Raw genomic sequence first — 14,585 nt, 5'->3', positions numbered from 1 at the left:
TTCTTACTGAAATGTCTAGGGACAAAATAGTATGATATTTGGGATTTGCTTCTAAACCATACAGTGTGGAAGGATGTGGCTAGGAATATAGAAAATAAGATTGGACATGAATTGGTGTGTGACGAGTCCACACTGATTCATTACTTTTGTATTTGCAAGTTTTTAAAATTTTATTTTATTTTGTTGCTTATTTTTTATTTCTTTGTTTTTCTTTTTTCTTTTTCTTTTTTTTTTTTTTTCCGAGACAGCGCCTCAAGCTGTCCCCCTGGGTAGAGTGCCGTGGCATCACAGCTCACAGCAACCTTCAACTCCTGGGCTCAAGCGAGTCTCCTACCTCAGCTTCCCAAGTAGCTGGGACCATAGGCACCCGCCACAACGCCCGGCTATTTTTTGGTTGCAGCTGTCACTATTGTTTGGCGGGCCCGGGCTGGATTCGAACCTGCCACCTTAGGTGTATGTGGTTGACACCTTAGCCACTAGAGCCAATGGAGCCGAGCTGTTTTTCTTTTTTCTTGACACAGAGTCCCACCCTATCCCCCTGAACAGAGTGCAGTGGCATCGTAGCTCACTGCGACCTCAGACTCGGGCTGTGGGCATCCTGCTCCCTCAGCCTCTGGAAGCTGCTGGGATTACAGGCACTGGCCACGCGCCTGGCTAGGTTATTCCATTTTTGGAAGTCTCAGAAGTCTGGAACTCCTGAGCTCAAGCAATTCTCCCACCTCAGCCTCCCACAGTGCTGAGATTATAGGCGTGAGCCACCGCGCCCGGCTGTTTGTAAGTTTTTAATGGAAGTCTAATAAAAATGTTAGGAATGAACTTGGAAAAGTAGGCTAGTGACTAAATGTAAAGGACTTGGGGTGTTTATACCTAGTATGGTGCTCTCCAACCTTTAGTGAACGCACCCCTACCTGTGACAATATTTTTGCATGCATGTACCAGGCATATACTTATTTGTTTATTCATTCATTTATTTATTTAAAATTATGTACATGTACCACTGTACTATTATGCCATTATAAAACATACACAACATAAAAAAAGCTAGGTAAAAATACGCACAAATACCATTTGAATATATTTTTTCTACACTCTAGTGGACCTGGACCCCAGTTAGGAGCCCCATGCGTAGTGAATGCAAGGGCCCCTTGAGGTTTTCTGAGTAGCAAAGAATTTATAAGAAACAGAAACTTACTGGCGCAGCCACAGGTAATGGGAGATGGATTAGAAAGGCCCAGAGCTATTTCCCTGAGGCTTCTCAAAGAACTCAAATGGACCGGGAAGTTGTTCTAACTAGATATGTGATTTGAACAAGGATCATCACTTCCTTGTACACTTTTATATATATATGAAATACACATAATGTGCTCTACATACAGAGTCAGGATACAATATGCATATAAAACAAACATCCCCCACATATTATCTTGGGCAATATATTTAACATCATGATTATGATGATAAGAATATCTAACATCAATTCAGTACTTAGTCTCTGCCAGGTATCACGGTAAACAGTTTACACACATCATTTTACTCAAAATTCATGACACCTCATGGAAATAGATGTTATTGATTTCCACTAGTACAAGGAAATTGAAACTTTGAAAAAAGCTTTTCCAAGATGAAAGGGCTAGAAAATGGCAGAGTCAAAACTTAAATCAAGATGTTTCGGACTCCAAACCTTATATCTTTACTCAACCACATTGCCTCTGGAGGAAATTAAGAACAGTGTCCAAACCAGCAGACTGCTGTGATGACTAAATGAGATAATCTAGATGATATGTTAAGCACAGTGACAGGGCACACATCCTATTAATAGGTCAGGAATTTTGTACACAGAATATTTACTAAGATTTTCCACAGTAAAGACCACTAATATCTCTCAATATCAAAACACCAATATTTATAATTGTAATGAAATAATGTTTTATTATTTAATTAAACATTATTTATAATAACACACACCTAAACCCCTTTCCTTTGCTGCCGTCTGGTAACACGTGGGTTTTGTTGTTTAGTCTCGGTGGAATGGGTGACTAGAGAGAGATTGCAGTTGTGGACTGTGTTACACCTCCTGCCCAGTAGGTTACAAAAATGGCAATATTTGCCCCTGGTGTTCTCCTGTCATATTCTAAGGAGCCCTCAACATAAGTAGGAATATGTGTAGCATGAGCACTGAATGACCCAGGAAATACATCTGTACACAATGACTTTATTTTCCGATTACAGGATATTTGGGGAGAGATGACGCTCCTGAAAACTTCTTTGCATTTCGTCAGTTTCATTGGAACTGATGAAACTTACCACTTCTGTTTTCTTTTTCAGATTTTGTATTTTTAATCAGCAAATCCAGATAAGTATATACTTAGACACTTTACTATTTATCTAATCATGGCTTCCATTATGAGTAACCATCTCTTCTTGATTTCCTGTAACATCCCAGATTTTAGATTTTGTCCTCATATGAGGCTGTAATTCCAAATTTGCTTGGCAGCCTTGGCCCTTGCAGAGGGGGTGAAACATGAAGCCCTGTGCTGAGAGCTGTGATCTGAGATGTGACTCATAGGTGCTGGCGTGTGGTCTGGTCTACATTACTGGGTCTGCACTTAATTTTGATGATCTAATATTAAATGTTCCTTTTTGTAAGTTTGCAGATATTTTGCTAAGTGTCTGTCATTCTAAAGGGAATGTTAAGTTTCATGGTTGAGTTGGCATGGAGGAAAAATAATGTCTTTGGTTCATAGATTTTTGACATTTAGTCAAAGCAGATCTCTCTATAAAATAATTAATTTGGGTGTTATTTATTCCATACTTTTAATGTAACGAGATAATCTATAACTCTAGGTATGACCTAGGAACCTGCCCATCGTTCCCTCTAGTTTTCTATTTGGGAGGTATTTAAATTCTAGAAACATTGTGAAGAGTGTTTGTGTTGACACAGAATCCATCCCCCCACCCATTTATAGACCAATAGCATAAACCCAAATTAAACATGTGGGATTCTTGGAAGAAAGCATCCAATAACCAAACTCTATGAGCAAAAAATTAATTTATTATAGATATATTCTCTAGTAATTCATAATAACTGCTTGGATTTTAAATGTCTTTTAAACCTATTTCCAATGCTAAAAAATCATAATTTTAAAACATAAGTACTGTTTTTTATATACACTGTGATTTCTTTTGATTTTTTTTTTAACTTCTAAATATGAATGATCTGGTCTCCAAGTGTCTGCTTGGAAAGAAAGGGGAAAGGATTCGTTGTTTTGCTCTAACATGGTATAATTTAAAATTTTACATCATATACCTGGAGTCTTGACTATATGAAAAATAGCCAAATGTCATCACTTTCTTGGATATTTCTTTTATGTCTAAATATGCGTAATATAAACAGAATACATTTGATTAGTACGCTTCAACGTTTCATCAGTGTGACTTTTATCTTCTATTTTATATAAAATAACAAAATATACAGAGAGAAGAAAGGAGACATCTGTTCATCATACACGGAAAGTAAAGAAAAGTTCATGTATGGCTTTGCAAAGGTAGATTATGACGTGACTTTCATATTTATTTATTTAAAAGCCTCTTGAGAGAACGTGTTAGTGTGCTTACGAGAGTGGCCATGGTGGTTGAATGTCGCGCAGAGAGTCCAACATTAGGGTCCCCAGTCTTTCCGGTGGCTGCCTCGGCAGCTTTTAGGAGACAAATGTAGTTTATGACCACTTCATCGATCTTCCCTACAATTTCCTGCTGCTGTGTCTCTGAGTTTACGACTTTAACTAATCGCATGCAAGCTTCTGTTAAGCAACAGAGCACTTGAAAGCTGGAAGTCATAGCTAGGAGCATCTCCTCTGGGCTTTTCTCGGCCATCGCCATTTTCCTACAGGCACTTCCCAACTGTCTGGACTCGATGGATAATAGTTGCTTGTACTGGGAAAGGGTAAGGTCGTACGCCTCGGGGCGTGACTCCTCTCTCTTCCCCTTGGTCGCCCTGACGAGGCAGAGCAGCTCATTGGCATCATTCTGGGCTGCGAGGAACCCATCAGGCATTGCATATGTGCTCTCTTTTAGGGCATTTATTCTTGCAATCCGGGCATCAAAAGCCAGGTTGCTGAAGTCCAAGTCATCTGGGCCACTCAGGTCTTCTGCCCAGACCTTCAGCACTGGACCCCTGGACAGCTCCCCTCCTTGATTCTGAATCTCAACAGCCGGGGAGAGGCTGGCTGGTTCTGGTATGGCCTGAGTCATCTGGGGTCGGTAGAGGCAAGAGACCTGGTGGGTGGCCTCTCCCTCCTCTTTCTCTTCATCATCTTCATCCTGCCCTCGGTTGAGGAAGCAGTAGCTGAAGGGCCCCCGGCATCTCCAATTGCTGCCCTCCAGCTTCCGCAAGGGTAATGTCCTATACAGCTTGGAGTCTTTATGAGCCACTGGGGATCTTTTGTGAAACTTCCCCTCAGAGCTCAAGTGCATCGAGCTTTGGGAAAAACTTTTGGTGAGCTTCTTCCCCAGGGGGAGTTCTGCTTGCCTTTCCGAACTGGCCTCCTGTGCTTCTGTGATGCCTGGACACTTTAAGCTGACTGCACCCCTGGTTCTCTCTCGGAAGGTCTCCAAACCTACAGATCCTAAGAGGATACTGCTGCTATGTTTCAGAGCTCTCTGGCTAGGGGGTGTCCTGAGGCTCCCCCCTCTCAGATCTGCTGGCTGCCAGCTCACAGCCTCTCCATATGCTTGGTTTGCTTGAGAGAAATCATTAGGGTCTTGATTTGGAATTGGCACCTTTGATTCCGAGTGAATGTTTGATGGTAGCAGGATGGGATCAGCTTCAGGATGTTGAGACCAAGCTGAAGGCATGCCTCCTCGTCTCTCCTTCCCAGGCTCTGTCAAAGCTACACTAGGGGTAGTAGAAAAACAGAGAGCATCATTAAGCATCTTCTGGGAGGCATTTTACTACATTTCTACATGACGTCTGTCGTTTCCCAAGATGCATGCTAGAAGGGCTGCCATATGCCAGGGTCACCCTGCTTTTAAAGGCTCCCTCCTGATAGTGTATAACAGATTTCCATTTCAAAGTATATAAGAAATACTGGGGCAGCGCCCGTAACTCAGTGGGTAGGGTGCTGGCCATATACACCGAGGCTTGCAGGTTCAAATTCGGCCTCGTTCAGCTAAAACGACAACTACAACAACAAAAAAAATAGCTGGGCGTTGTGGCAGGTGCCTGCAGTCCCAGCTACTTGGGAGGCTGAGACAAGAGTATCACTTAAGCCCAAGAGTTTGAGGTTGCTGTGAGCTATGATGCTACGGCACTCTATCCAGGGTAACAGCTTGAGACTCTGTCTCATCCAAAAAAAAAAAAAAGAAAAATACTGGAATCCATTATTCCTGGTACTGATTTATTTGGAATTATCTAGAACCCCCAAACATTTTCAAGGAGACAATAACATTTCATGAATTGCCTTGCTTCCAAAATTTACCTGCCAAAGCTTAGACACATTAAAAAACATATCCAGTACTCAGATGATTCAAATATACTGAAGATATTTAAGTTTCATTTGAAGGGAGTTAGGTTAATCCTGGCATCAGTTACCTATTTTTTTAAAAAGTGGCCTAATTTAATTAATGCAAATGAAATATGTTAACCTTTTTAAGAGGACAGCATGAGATTTGCCTGGTACATGATCCGAGGCTGAGACACTAAGCCAGTTGCTAAACTTTTCTTAGAAAAGTTGTCACGTGAAGAATATTCACCTCCCAGAATTTATATGAGGAGCACAAGGTGACTTAAGTGAAAGCTCTTGGTAAACCATGAAGAATTAGACAGTGTGGTTTAACTAGTTGGGAGGCAAAGATGTAGTTGGGTGATGAGTTAGGTAACATTCACAGATGGTTTGAAGCTAGTGGTAGGTTTTGAGAAGGTCGAAAATCTTCAAAGGGCAGTGGTAGAAATTAACTAAGACAAGATGTCACTAACGTCTATTGACCTATCCGGAGAAGACCTTATTGATGATGATGTCTGAAACATGGAAGTATGAGAGTGTCTGCTTTTGCTGGCCAGCCAGCTGGGTGCTAGGAGGGTGGAGGTGGGGAACAGAAGGTGACTGTGTTCTTTCTACCTGGGTCTGCATTTTATATTTATATTTTCAGGGAAAATAAAGCAGCTAATCATAAATAACCCCCCAAATCTTTTTGACATTGGGGTATTCCGGGCATTTCAAAACCTCCCTTTAGTGCAGTCTTACAGAGTAGGAAGGAATCTGTATGATTGCTGAAAGGCCAAGGATCCCTCCAAACCCCTGCAGCCTCCCTGATACCCTGCTCTCATATCTTTCCTCCGTCAGCAATGAAATGGCAGAACTAGAAATCACGTGTCTTGGAGAGGAAATCCAAGTAGTATGTGCTTCTGAGCAATACTACCTGATAAGTACAAGTCACACTGGGTGCTGCTAGAAGTTTGCATTTAGAATTTAGGAAAAAAAAGAATTGCTCCATTAAATTGTAAAAGCAAGCACAGAGCAAAGTTATAAAGAGCAAATGCTATTTTCACCATTGTTCCAGATCTAGAAACTTTAGTATTTTTTAAACATCAGGTGATCAGTAATTGCTACTTTAAAATTCTAACTCGTACTTTTCTTTGAGACTCTACGGTTTGCATGCCATGCAAAGCACTGAATCCATCATTGCTGTACCTGTGGTTTCCTTAATCTTGGGGAGCCGATGGCATCCATCTCTCAAAGTGCCAAACAGGGGTTCGGCATTAATGGCTGAGTGCAGAGCAGGCACTGTCATCCGCGGGCACATCCCTTCCGTCTGTGGGTGCAGGTCCTTAAAGGTGGCTCCATGGCCTGGAAGGCCAGGAGCTCGCTCCTCTGAAGGAACGTAACTCACGCCTTTCCCAGAAGCATCAGGGATTAGGTGCTTCCCCATGGAGGGGCAGAGTGGTGACTCCACGGGAGTGGCGCAGGCACTGCCACTGCTGCCAGTGCCACAGCCTGCATCCACGGAAGAGCCTTGGGAGCTCTGCAGAGAAAAGTGGCCCTCACTTTGCAGTGACGACATGCGCTTGGCCAAGTGGTAGTCACAGAGGCGGGCTACGTTTTCTTCTGCCTCGGGAAGCTTGGAGGGATGGTCGCAGGTGGATGAATCAGCATCCTCTGGGTTACCCAAGTCTTTCGCTGAAGATGCACAGGTCACATCAGTTAAGCAGCGGTCCCCTTGGCCGAGTCCCGAAACATCAGTGGCTTCTCCATCAGGGGCCCCTTCCTTTCCTTCAGCCTCCCTCGGCCCGAGCCCAGAAGCTCGTGGGAAGGTCTTGCCCGTGGCTGCCTCCAATCCACCTTTGTCAGCCCCCCCGCCTTCTGTGGCCACATACCATCTTTGGCTGTCCTTGCGAAAGGCAGTTCTCTCCAGGTTAAAAGTGCTTAGGTGTTGACTGTCCCTCGAGGATACAGTACCAAATTTACCACTGGCCTCCTCCTCCAGCTCCGCGGTTTTGGTCCCCTGCTGTTTGTTTCCCGGCATGTTCCCACTAGGGGGCGCTTTCCCCTCCCCGTCGGCCAGCTTGCTTTTCCTTTTGCTGGTGCAGGAATACGCCACTGACCCCATGTGCAGTTTGCTAAAATAGTCAGTGACCGACTTGGTCTCCATGGTTTCAGGCTCCATCTCCATGTGGTCCGAGTGAAGTATCTGCTTGGAAGGCACAACTTTGGGGGGGAGGTCGGTCGCGGGCCGAGCAGCCAGGGCATGGGAGGACTTCGGAGGCAAGGCCCCAGCCGGGGGTTTGGAAGTGGGGAATTCCGTCTGCTCTTCTGCAAGGGGGTGGTAGCCTTCGTGAGTGGCCAAGAACATGCGAGAGAGGTTTTCTGACTGCTTTTGTGCGGTGGCCAGTTCAGAACTCTCAGTCATTTCAGAAGAGTTAGTTTCATTGCCCGAGTCTGACGAAGACTCAGGACTATAAGCCCGCAAGATGGCCACACCTGCATGCCGTAAAAAACAAGAAGGGGTTAATGCATGCATCAGAGGCACTCGGAGACATGTAAGAAAATGGGGCTCATTATTATGGAAACGGAAACCAAGTTTTTCCCTTTTCAGTAAGGACTCTGAGTTTATTGCAACGTTGTTCCAGAAATTGGGGGGGGGGGGCATATGCCATACTTAAAACAACAATAAAGGAAATCATAACTAAAAAAAAAAAAAACAACAAAACACCTCACGATGGTAGTTTCAGCACATTTATGAAATGGAACATGAGTGAAATGGACAACTGCGCATAACAGGACTCCAAGGGCAAATGGCTTGAAAAGATGAAATGGCATGGGTTATCAGTGGATAAACGTAACAATCGTGAAAGAACCTGAATTGTCACTGGTCTGCTGTTCTTCGGACACAGATAGAGCTTCCAGAGCGTCCAGCGTGGAGACCACGGCACTCTCTAGTCCCTTCTCACACTTGCCTTCGGCGCTGGTGGGCACGGCATCAATGAGGGACACGGGGATCTCATCATTTTGCAGGCTGTTGCCTTGGTCCTTGCCCTCGCGGAAGGAAGCTCCTTGGCTCTGAGAGTCCTCTTCATCCGAGCTGTCTCTGAAGCCAGGTGGAGGTGCGGCGATGGCCATGTTCAGGGAACGCAGGAGGAAGTCATCCTCATTGTCATCACCTTCCGGAGGGGGCAGAGACGTGAGGTCGATGATGTCATCACTTGAGCCAGATAGGCTGAGGATGGCCGGCTGGTTCATCTCCCCCACCACGAGGTCTTCCTCACAGCTCACCTCGTCCTCGTCCTCTACGTCATCGGTGTTCTCCGCGTAGCAGATGTCGTGCAAGAGGGGCTCCTCGATCCCCTCGGTGGCCTGGAAGTTCTTCACATCGCCTATGTTTGCGTAAACAGAATTTGCTACAAACTGGATGCCCTCTGCGTCGGGAGGCAGACCCAGGCCCTTCATGTCGTTGGCACTGCTGATGCAGAGGTTCCTCTGCTTCTCCAGCATTTCTGGACTCTCATCTAACAGGGTTTCGTAGCCGAGAGTGGGGGGACTCATACCATCATCCAACGCAAGGTCTCCAAAAATAAAGGACACTTTGGCTCCTCTGGGAGATTCCTGTGCTTTCTTCAGAGTTTCTGGTCCTGAGAGGGTCAGCAGGGACCGCTGTGCTAGACTTCTGTAGTCTGCCTCACAGGGGGCCTCCCCGGGCTGCACCAGTGGCTGGCCAAGTTCATCTGCGTTATAGGTGCTGCCCATGAACAAGTGCCGGTGCTCTTTTGGACACATGGCGCTATCTGTGATCTCAACCGTCTTCTGTTTGGAATCTATGTATGTTATCTGGGCTTCTTGTTCTCCTTCACCAATAAAGGTGGTCATTTGGGGTATGCAGTTCCAATCTGGGCCAAGCAGATTATGCTTTCCTTTATTTTCGGTTCCTAAAGAGAAAGAATCATACAAAGACATGTTAGTGTGCTGGCTTTTTTTTTTTTTGAGGGGGGGCGTGTCATGTCTGTTTCTTAATTTCGTGGCCTGTAGAACCACTTGTGCAAATATGTTTATTCAACTTTCCAAATATGGCAAAGGTCCATTTAGGCTTCAGGCGTAAGGATTCCTTGGTTAGGAGAATTGACCTTAACAAAATGAAGACTGCATTAAATCTAATTGCTATTTGATGAAATCTAATACTATCTAAGAGTAGGAAACTATCCCATCTGAATTATTAAAAGACCTCATTCACATCTAACAATGTGAGTATAAAGTATGCTTTTTACGTCCCTTAAAGGTGAGATTGCAAGAAGCTGTTTTCCAGAAAATCTATTGCCCTTCTCTTTGTGAAGGGAAGTCTAACATTCCCCACTTGGTAGGGGGAAATATTAGACTTTTTTCTCATCGAGTTAACAGAAGGTCAAGGATCTTTATACTTCTACCATATTTTTTAGGGAATTAAAATAAATATTGTAACGATTGCAAAAATACCCTATCTTTATATCCGAGTGGGTATTAATATATTCGTGTCTAAACCTCAGCCTACATGGCTGAGTACGTGCACGCGTATATAAAACGCATAAGGCGGCGTGCTCACAGGTAATGTACTTCTATTTCTAAGCATGATTAATATTTAGACTAATTTCAATTTTTTGTTTATATCCTAGAAAGTCCCAAAGATTTGTTTGATGTTCCTCATTGATTGAAAATGGCAAAACTCTAATCTATGTTCCCTTAAGTTGCCCCCATCACAAATTTGGACACATGATACTGACATCAGATGTGTAAGGAAAACGTCAGTTTTGTCAAACAGGGTTTTGCTCCCCCCAATGACATAATGGACTCAATGCTAAACACGTTCAATATCGTTTTAAGAAATCCATGTATTTTCATGAACAGTAAGATTTAATTTTGAAGGCAATGAATTATACACTGGTGATGTTTGTATCTTACCTTATAATAAATAGACCTTGTAGGGGGTTTAGTATTGTTTTATTAACAATAATTTAGATTATGACTGGGTATGTTATGTGTGAGCGAGAGAGAGAGAGAGATTGAGTGTGGATTGTTGCAGGGAAGGAGGATGGTTCAGCAACGTTGTGTTGTAGCAGCGGTTTAGAACAGGGGTTGGTAAACATTTTCTCTAAAGGGAGGGCCAGATAGTAAATACTTGACTCATCTTCGCTGTCATTAAATGAATGTGACCAGATGGGTGTATAGGTTAAATAGTGGCCCCCACAAGATGTGTCTGTGCTGTGAATGGGACCTTTGAGAAAAGAGTCCTGCAGATTAATTAAGTTCAGGATGTCAAGATGCTATCATTCTGAATTATCTGCGCAGACCCCAAACTGTTGGTTTAGACCAGGCGCCCTCAAACTATGGCCTGCGGGCCACATGCTAGGACAAATGCCTAGGACATTTATCTGGCCCGCCAGGTGTTTTTGCTGCCGCTGCCTGTCCTGCTTAGCAGCCAACTCATCCTGGGGCCTGCAGTCCGGCCCTCCAACAGTCTGAGGGATAGTGAACTGGCCCCCTGTTTAAAAAGTTTGAGGACCCCAGGTTTAGACCAACTCCTAATTTAGACCAACAAGAAAACTGAGTAAGTTGATAGGCTAAAAACAAGTTAATGGATACTTACTCAGACCCTCCTAAAACACAGAGAGATATAAATATGTGGGGTCATGGATTTCGAAAGTGCTTGAAGGCTAATTTTTCCAGATAGAGAAGCAGAAATGGGGGCTTATTGGTCTTTGAGATCTCGACTAAGATCTGTGCTCAGTTTGAGGTGAGAGGAAAACACAGCTCAATCTTGGTTTCCTTCCAGAAGGGTACACTGATTTAAGCTTCCTAGAATGATTTTGGAGGCCTAGATTGGGATGTAGATTGGGAACTGGAATCTATTTTATGGTCTAGTCTCTCACAGAGTGGGAGGCAAGAGTGGACTAGAGATGGACCAGCCTAATCAGACTTCACTCTTTCCATTTCTTGGGTCTTAGGGGATCTTATTGGGAGTTTCTCAGAAGATAGTACCTTCTGCTATTAGAGGATGCTCAGCCTAGGTCTACCAGGTTCTTTATTGGAGTGGATTATGCCCTCTTCCCCACTTTGGCCCTACCACCCTGCCCTCTCTCTCTGAGAATGGGCTGAGGTATCTGGAACACATACTCTCATCCTCATTCTTGCTTCAGAACTGGGAGAAATTACTGAGGTTGAAGTTCCATTCTTTCCCCACAGTAACAATCCTATTTTTGTAGCTAAGTTTTTTGCCTCTTAAAGTTTTATCAAACATTGCATTGTGGGTCACTATAAATTGGACAGAATGGAGAACCTTATTACTGTAACCATTTTTAGAATGGTAGGTTAGGTTTTCTTCATACTCCTGTATAATCTTTATGGTCTATGGGGAAAAGGATTTATTTCCAAGATAAACTTTAGGATTTGAAAATAAAAAGGTGAAACCTGGGTTTCCAATGAGAAAGGATTGTGTCAAATTGCCGAACTGCTCTTTGGAATTTCAAAGGTCAGTGTTAGGTTGCTGTAAATCTCCTAGCTCCATGAAAACATGTAGTCATAAAAATGTTTACCACCAAACCCAGGGCCCACTTACCACCTCCCTTTTGTCCTTTTCCTTTCTCGATTTATTTTGAAAACACTTGTGCCTCTTGCAGACTTTCTTTGCCTCTGGTTCTTTTCCTGTCTTTTTTTTCCTTTCTGTTTTTCTATCACTTTGATTCTCATGTTTTCCACCACTGTTTTTTTCACTGCCAATTATATTTTTAATTTTTCTTTTTCTTTCTTTTTTTTTTTTGAGATGGAGCCTCAAGCTATCCCCCTGGGTAGAGTGTCATGGCATCATGCTCACAGCAACCTCCAACTCCTGGGCTCAAGCGAGTCTCCTGCCTCAGCCTCCCAAGTAGCTGGGACCACAGGTGCCTGCCACAACGCCTGGCCATTTTTTGGTTGCAGCCGTCATTGTTGTTTGGCAGGCCTGGGCTGGATTCAAACCCACCACCTTAGGTGTATGTGGATGGCGCCTTAGCTACTCTCCTGCCTCTGCCTCCCAAGTTGCTGGGACCACAGGCGCTGAGCCATATTTTTAATTTTTCAATTTTTAAATATACCCATATAACAAAAGTATTAATTGAAGTACTGAGTATCATTTTAGGTGGGGTATGTTACAGAGTTTGCTACTCTTACCTTGCAAACTAGCTTTTTAATCCCAGTCTTATAAATGAGGAAACCTAAGCTTAGAGAAACTAAAAAAAAACCCCAGACACCTCAAGATGGGGCTGGGTTAAAGCTCAGATGTACCTGACTTGAAAGTCAAAGTTGCCTTCTAACATGCTTGGTTCCTTTGTCCTGGCTGTCTTACCTGCGTGTAAGTCCCTGTGCATGTGTATCTATATATTACCATGTATTTATGGAATAACGATTTTATGTTTTCTGCTTAGTTTAAAAGCGAGAGGATTTTCCTTCCATTTTTTTCCTTCCCCCAATTTTCTCTTAGAAAAAGTGACAATGCTGGGTGTGGTGGCTCATGCCTATAATCCTAGCACTCTGGCAGGCCGAGGCAAGTGGATTGCTTGAGCTCAGGAGTTCGAGACCAGCCTGAGAAAGAGTAAGACCCTGTCTCTAAAAATATCTGGGTGTGTTGTGGTAGATGCCTGTCGTCCTAGCTACTCCAGAGGGAGGCTGAGGCAAGAGGATCACTTGAGGCCAAGAGTTTGAGGTTGCTGTGAGCTACGATGCCATGGCACTCTACTGAGGGCAACAAAGTGAGACTCGGTCTTAAAAAAAAAAAAAGACAATAATATCGGTTCTTAAGAGTTCCCCTTTCTTTTAAAAGAAACCCTAATTATGGAGCCTTTGAGTACATTTGTTTCGTGGGTCAGTGGCTCTGCCTGAAATAGTGGTGTCTATCAGTCATATTTACTAAATGTCCACTGTAGATGGAGGAAAATGCTCAAATAACTGGAGGAAAATGTCCTAAAACAAATGAAAACCACACTCCAGAAGTACATTAATGTACATAGTTACCATTCAATAAAAAAAAAAAATGAAAACCACCTGTCAAAGGAATAGTCAATATTCGCAGCCCTCCTTGTCCTTACTTTAGGGGTATTCTGTGCTATTATGTGGCTGAATTATTTGATATCTTTGCATGTCAGTGCTTGTATTATGGATCTAAGATGACTGCCAGGGCAGAATAATTCTCTTCTAGAACCTCCAAATCCAAGTGCTAGGTAGTTCTCATGTTCTCTCGTGGTAAAGTTTCCAGAGTCCCTGGGAGTAAGTCTGACTGTAAGGGAGGAGGCTTCCAGGCACCTGGCCTAGGACATCTTAAGGCAGCGGTTCTCAGCCTTCATAATGCTGTGACCCTTTAATACAGTTCCTCACGTTGTGGGGACCCCCAACCATAAAATTATTCATGAAGTAGCAACAAAAATAATTTTATGGTTGAGGGTTCCCAACCATAAAATTACTCAGGAAGTAGCAACGAAAATAATTTTATGGTTGGGGGTCACCACAACGTGAGGAACTGTATTAAAGGGTTGTGGCATTAGCGAGGTTGAGAACCACTGCCTTAAGGAGACAGCAGCCTAGAGCAGGGTCTCACGGCCTCTACTCGGCATTCCATCATTAGTTCTCTGCATCCTGACCCCTGTAAGAGTGAGGCAAGGAAAACTCAGCCGCAAAGACATTCACAATAACAAAACCACTGTCCGATGGCTGACAAATCAGTCTTTTTGTTTTTCATTAGACTACATGAGAAATAGCTGAAGGCTTTTGGTGTTAAACTTGGTTGTTGGATTTATTTTGTAGGTACAATTTTAACTTTTAAAGGAACATCCTTATTATTATCAGGTAGAGTAGGTGTAAGGGGTCAGGGCTTAAGGAGTTTAGGAACAGAATACCTGTTTCTTGGGGTGCTGTGTTTTTCTTGTTGGCCATGTTAAATATGGACCTTCTGGAGTCCACAAGCAGCCTGTAGTATCCAGCAGTGAGGCAGGCCAGATTCATGGCATCTGAGGACTCCATCAGGAGTGTGATAGGCTACAAAAAAAGAGAATGTTTTGGTTAAGTCCATCCATTCTTTTTTTTTTTTTTTTTTTTTTT

At 43.5% G+C, this 14,585-nt stretch overlaps 1 protein-coding gene across 2 annotated transcripts in view; it reads right to left on the bottom strand.

Moving 5' to 3' along the window:
• Window positions 1-947: 947 nt before the first annotated feature.
• Window positions 948-14,585, bottom strand: part of FRMPD4 (FERM and PDZ domain containing 4) — a 531,361-nt gene continuing 517,723 nt past the window's right edge. Inside the window, exons 14-17 of one of the 2 annotated variants that reach the window (XM_003793053.2) lie at window positions 14,384-14,522; window positions 8,354-9,418; window positions 6,690-7,976; window positions 948-4,894 (exon numbers count right to left, since the gene is read on the bottom strand). In XM_003793053.2, coding sequence (XP_003793101.1) covers window positions 4,890-4,894; window positions 6,690-7,976; window positions 8,354-9,418; window positions 14,384-14,522 — 2,496 coding nt within the window. In that variant the 3' untranslated portion in view covers window positions 948-4,889. The remainder of the gene's footprint in view (window positions 4,895-6,689; window positions 7,977-8,353; window positions 9,419-14,383; window positions 14,523-14,585) is intronic. The other variant, XM_012807155.1, reaches the window with a different exon arrangement.

Source organism: Otolemur garnettii, unplaced genomic scaffold, assembly GCF_000181295.1.
Source record: "Otolemur garnettii isolate 467f Iridium unplaced genomic scaffold, OtoGar3 scaffold00065, whole genome shotgun sequence".
Taxonomy (NCBI): Eukaryota; Metazoa; Chordata; class Mammalia; order Primates; family Galagidae; genus Otolemur; species Otolemur garnettii.
This window is presented reverse-complemented; position numbering and strand designations above follow the sequence as displayed.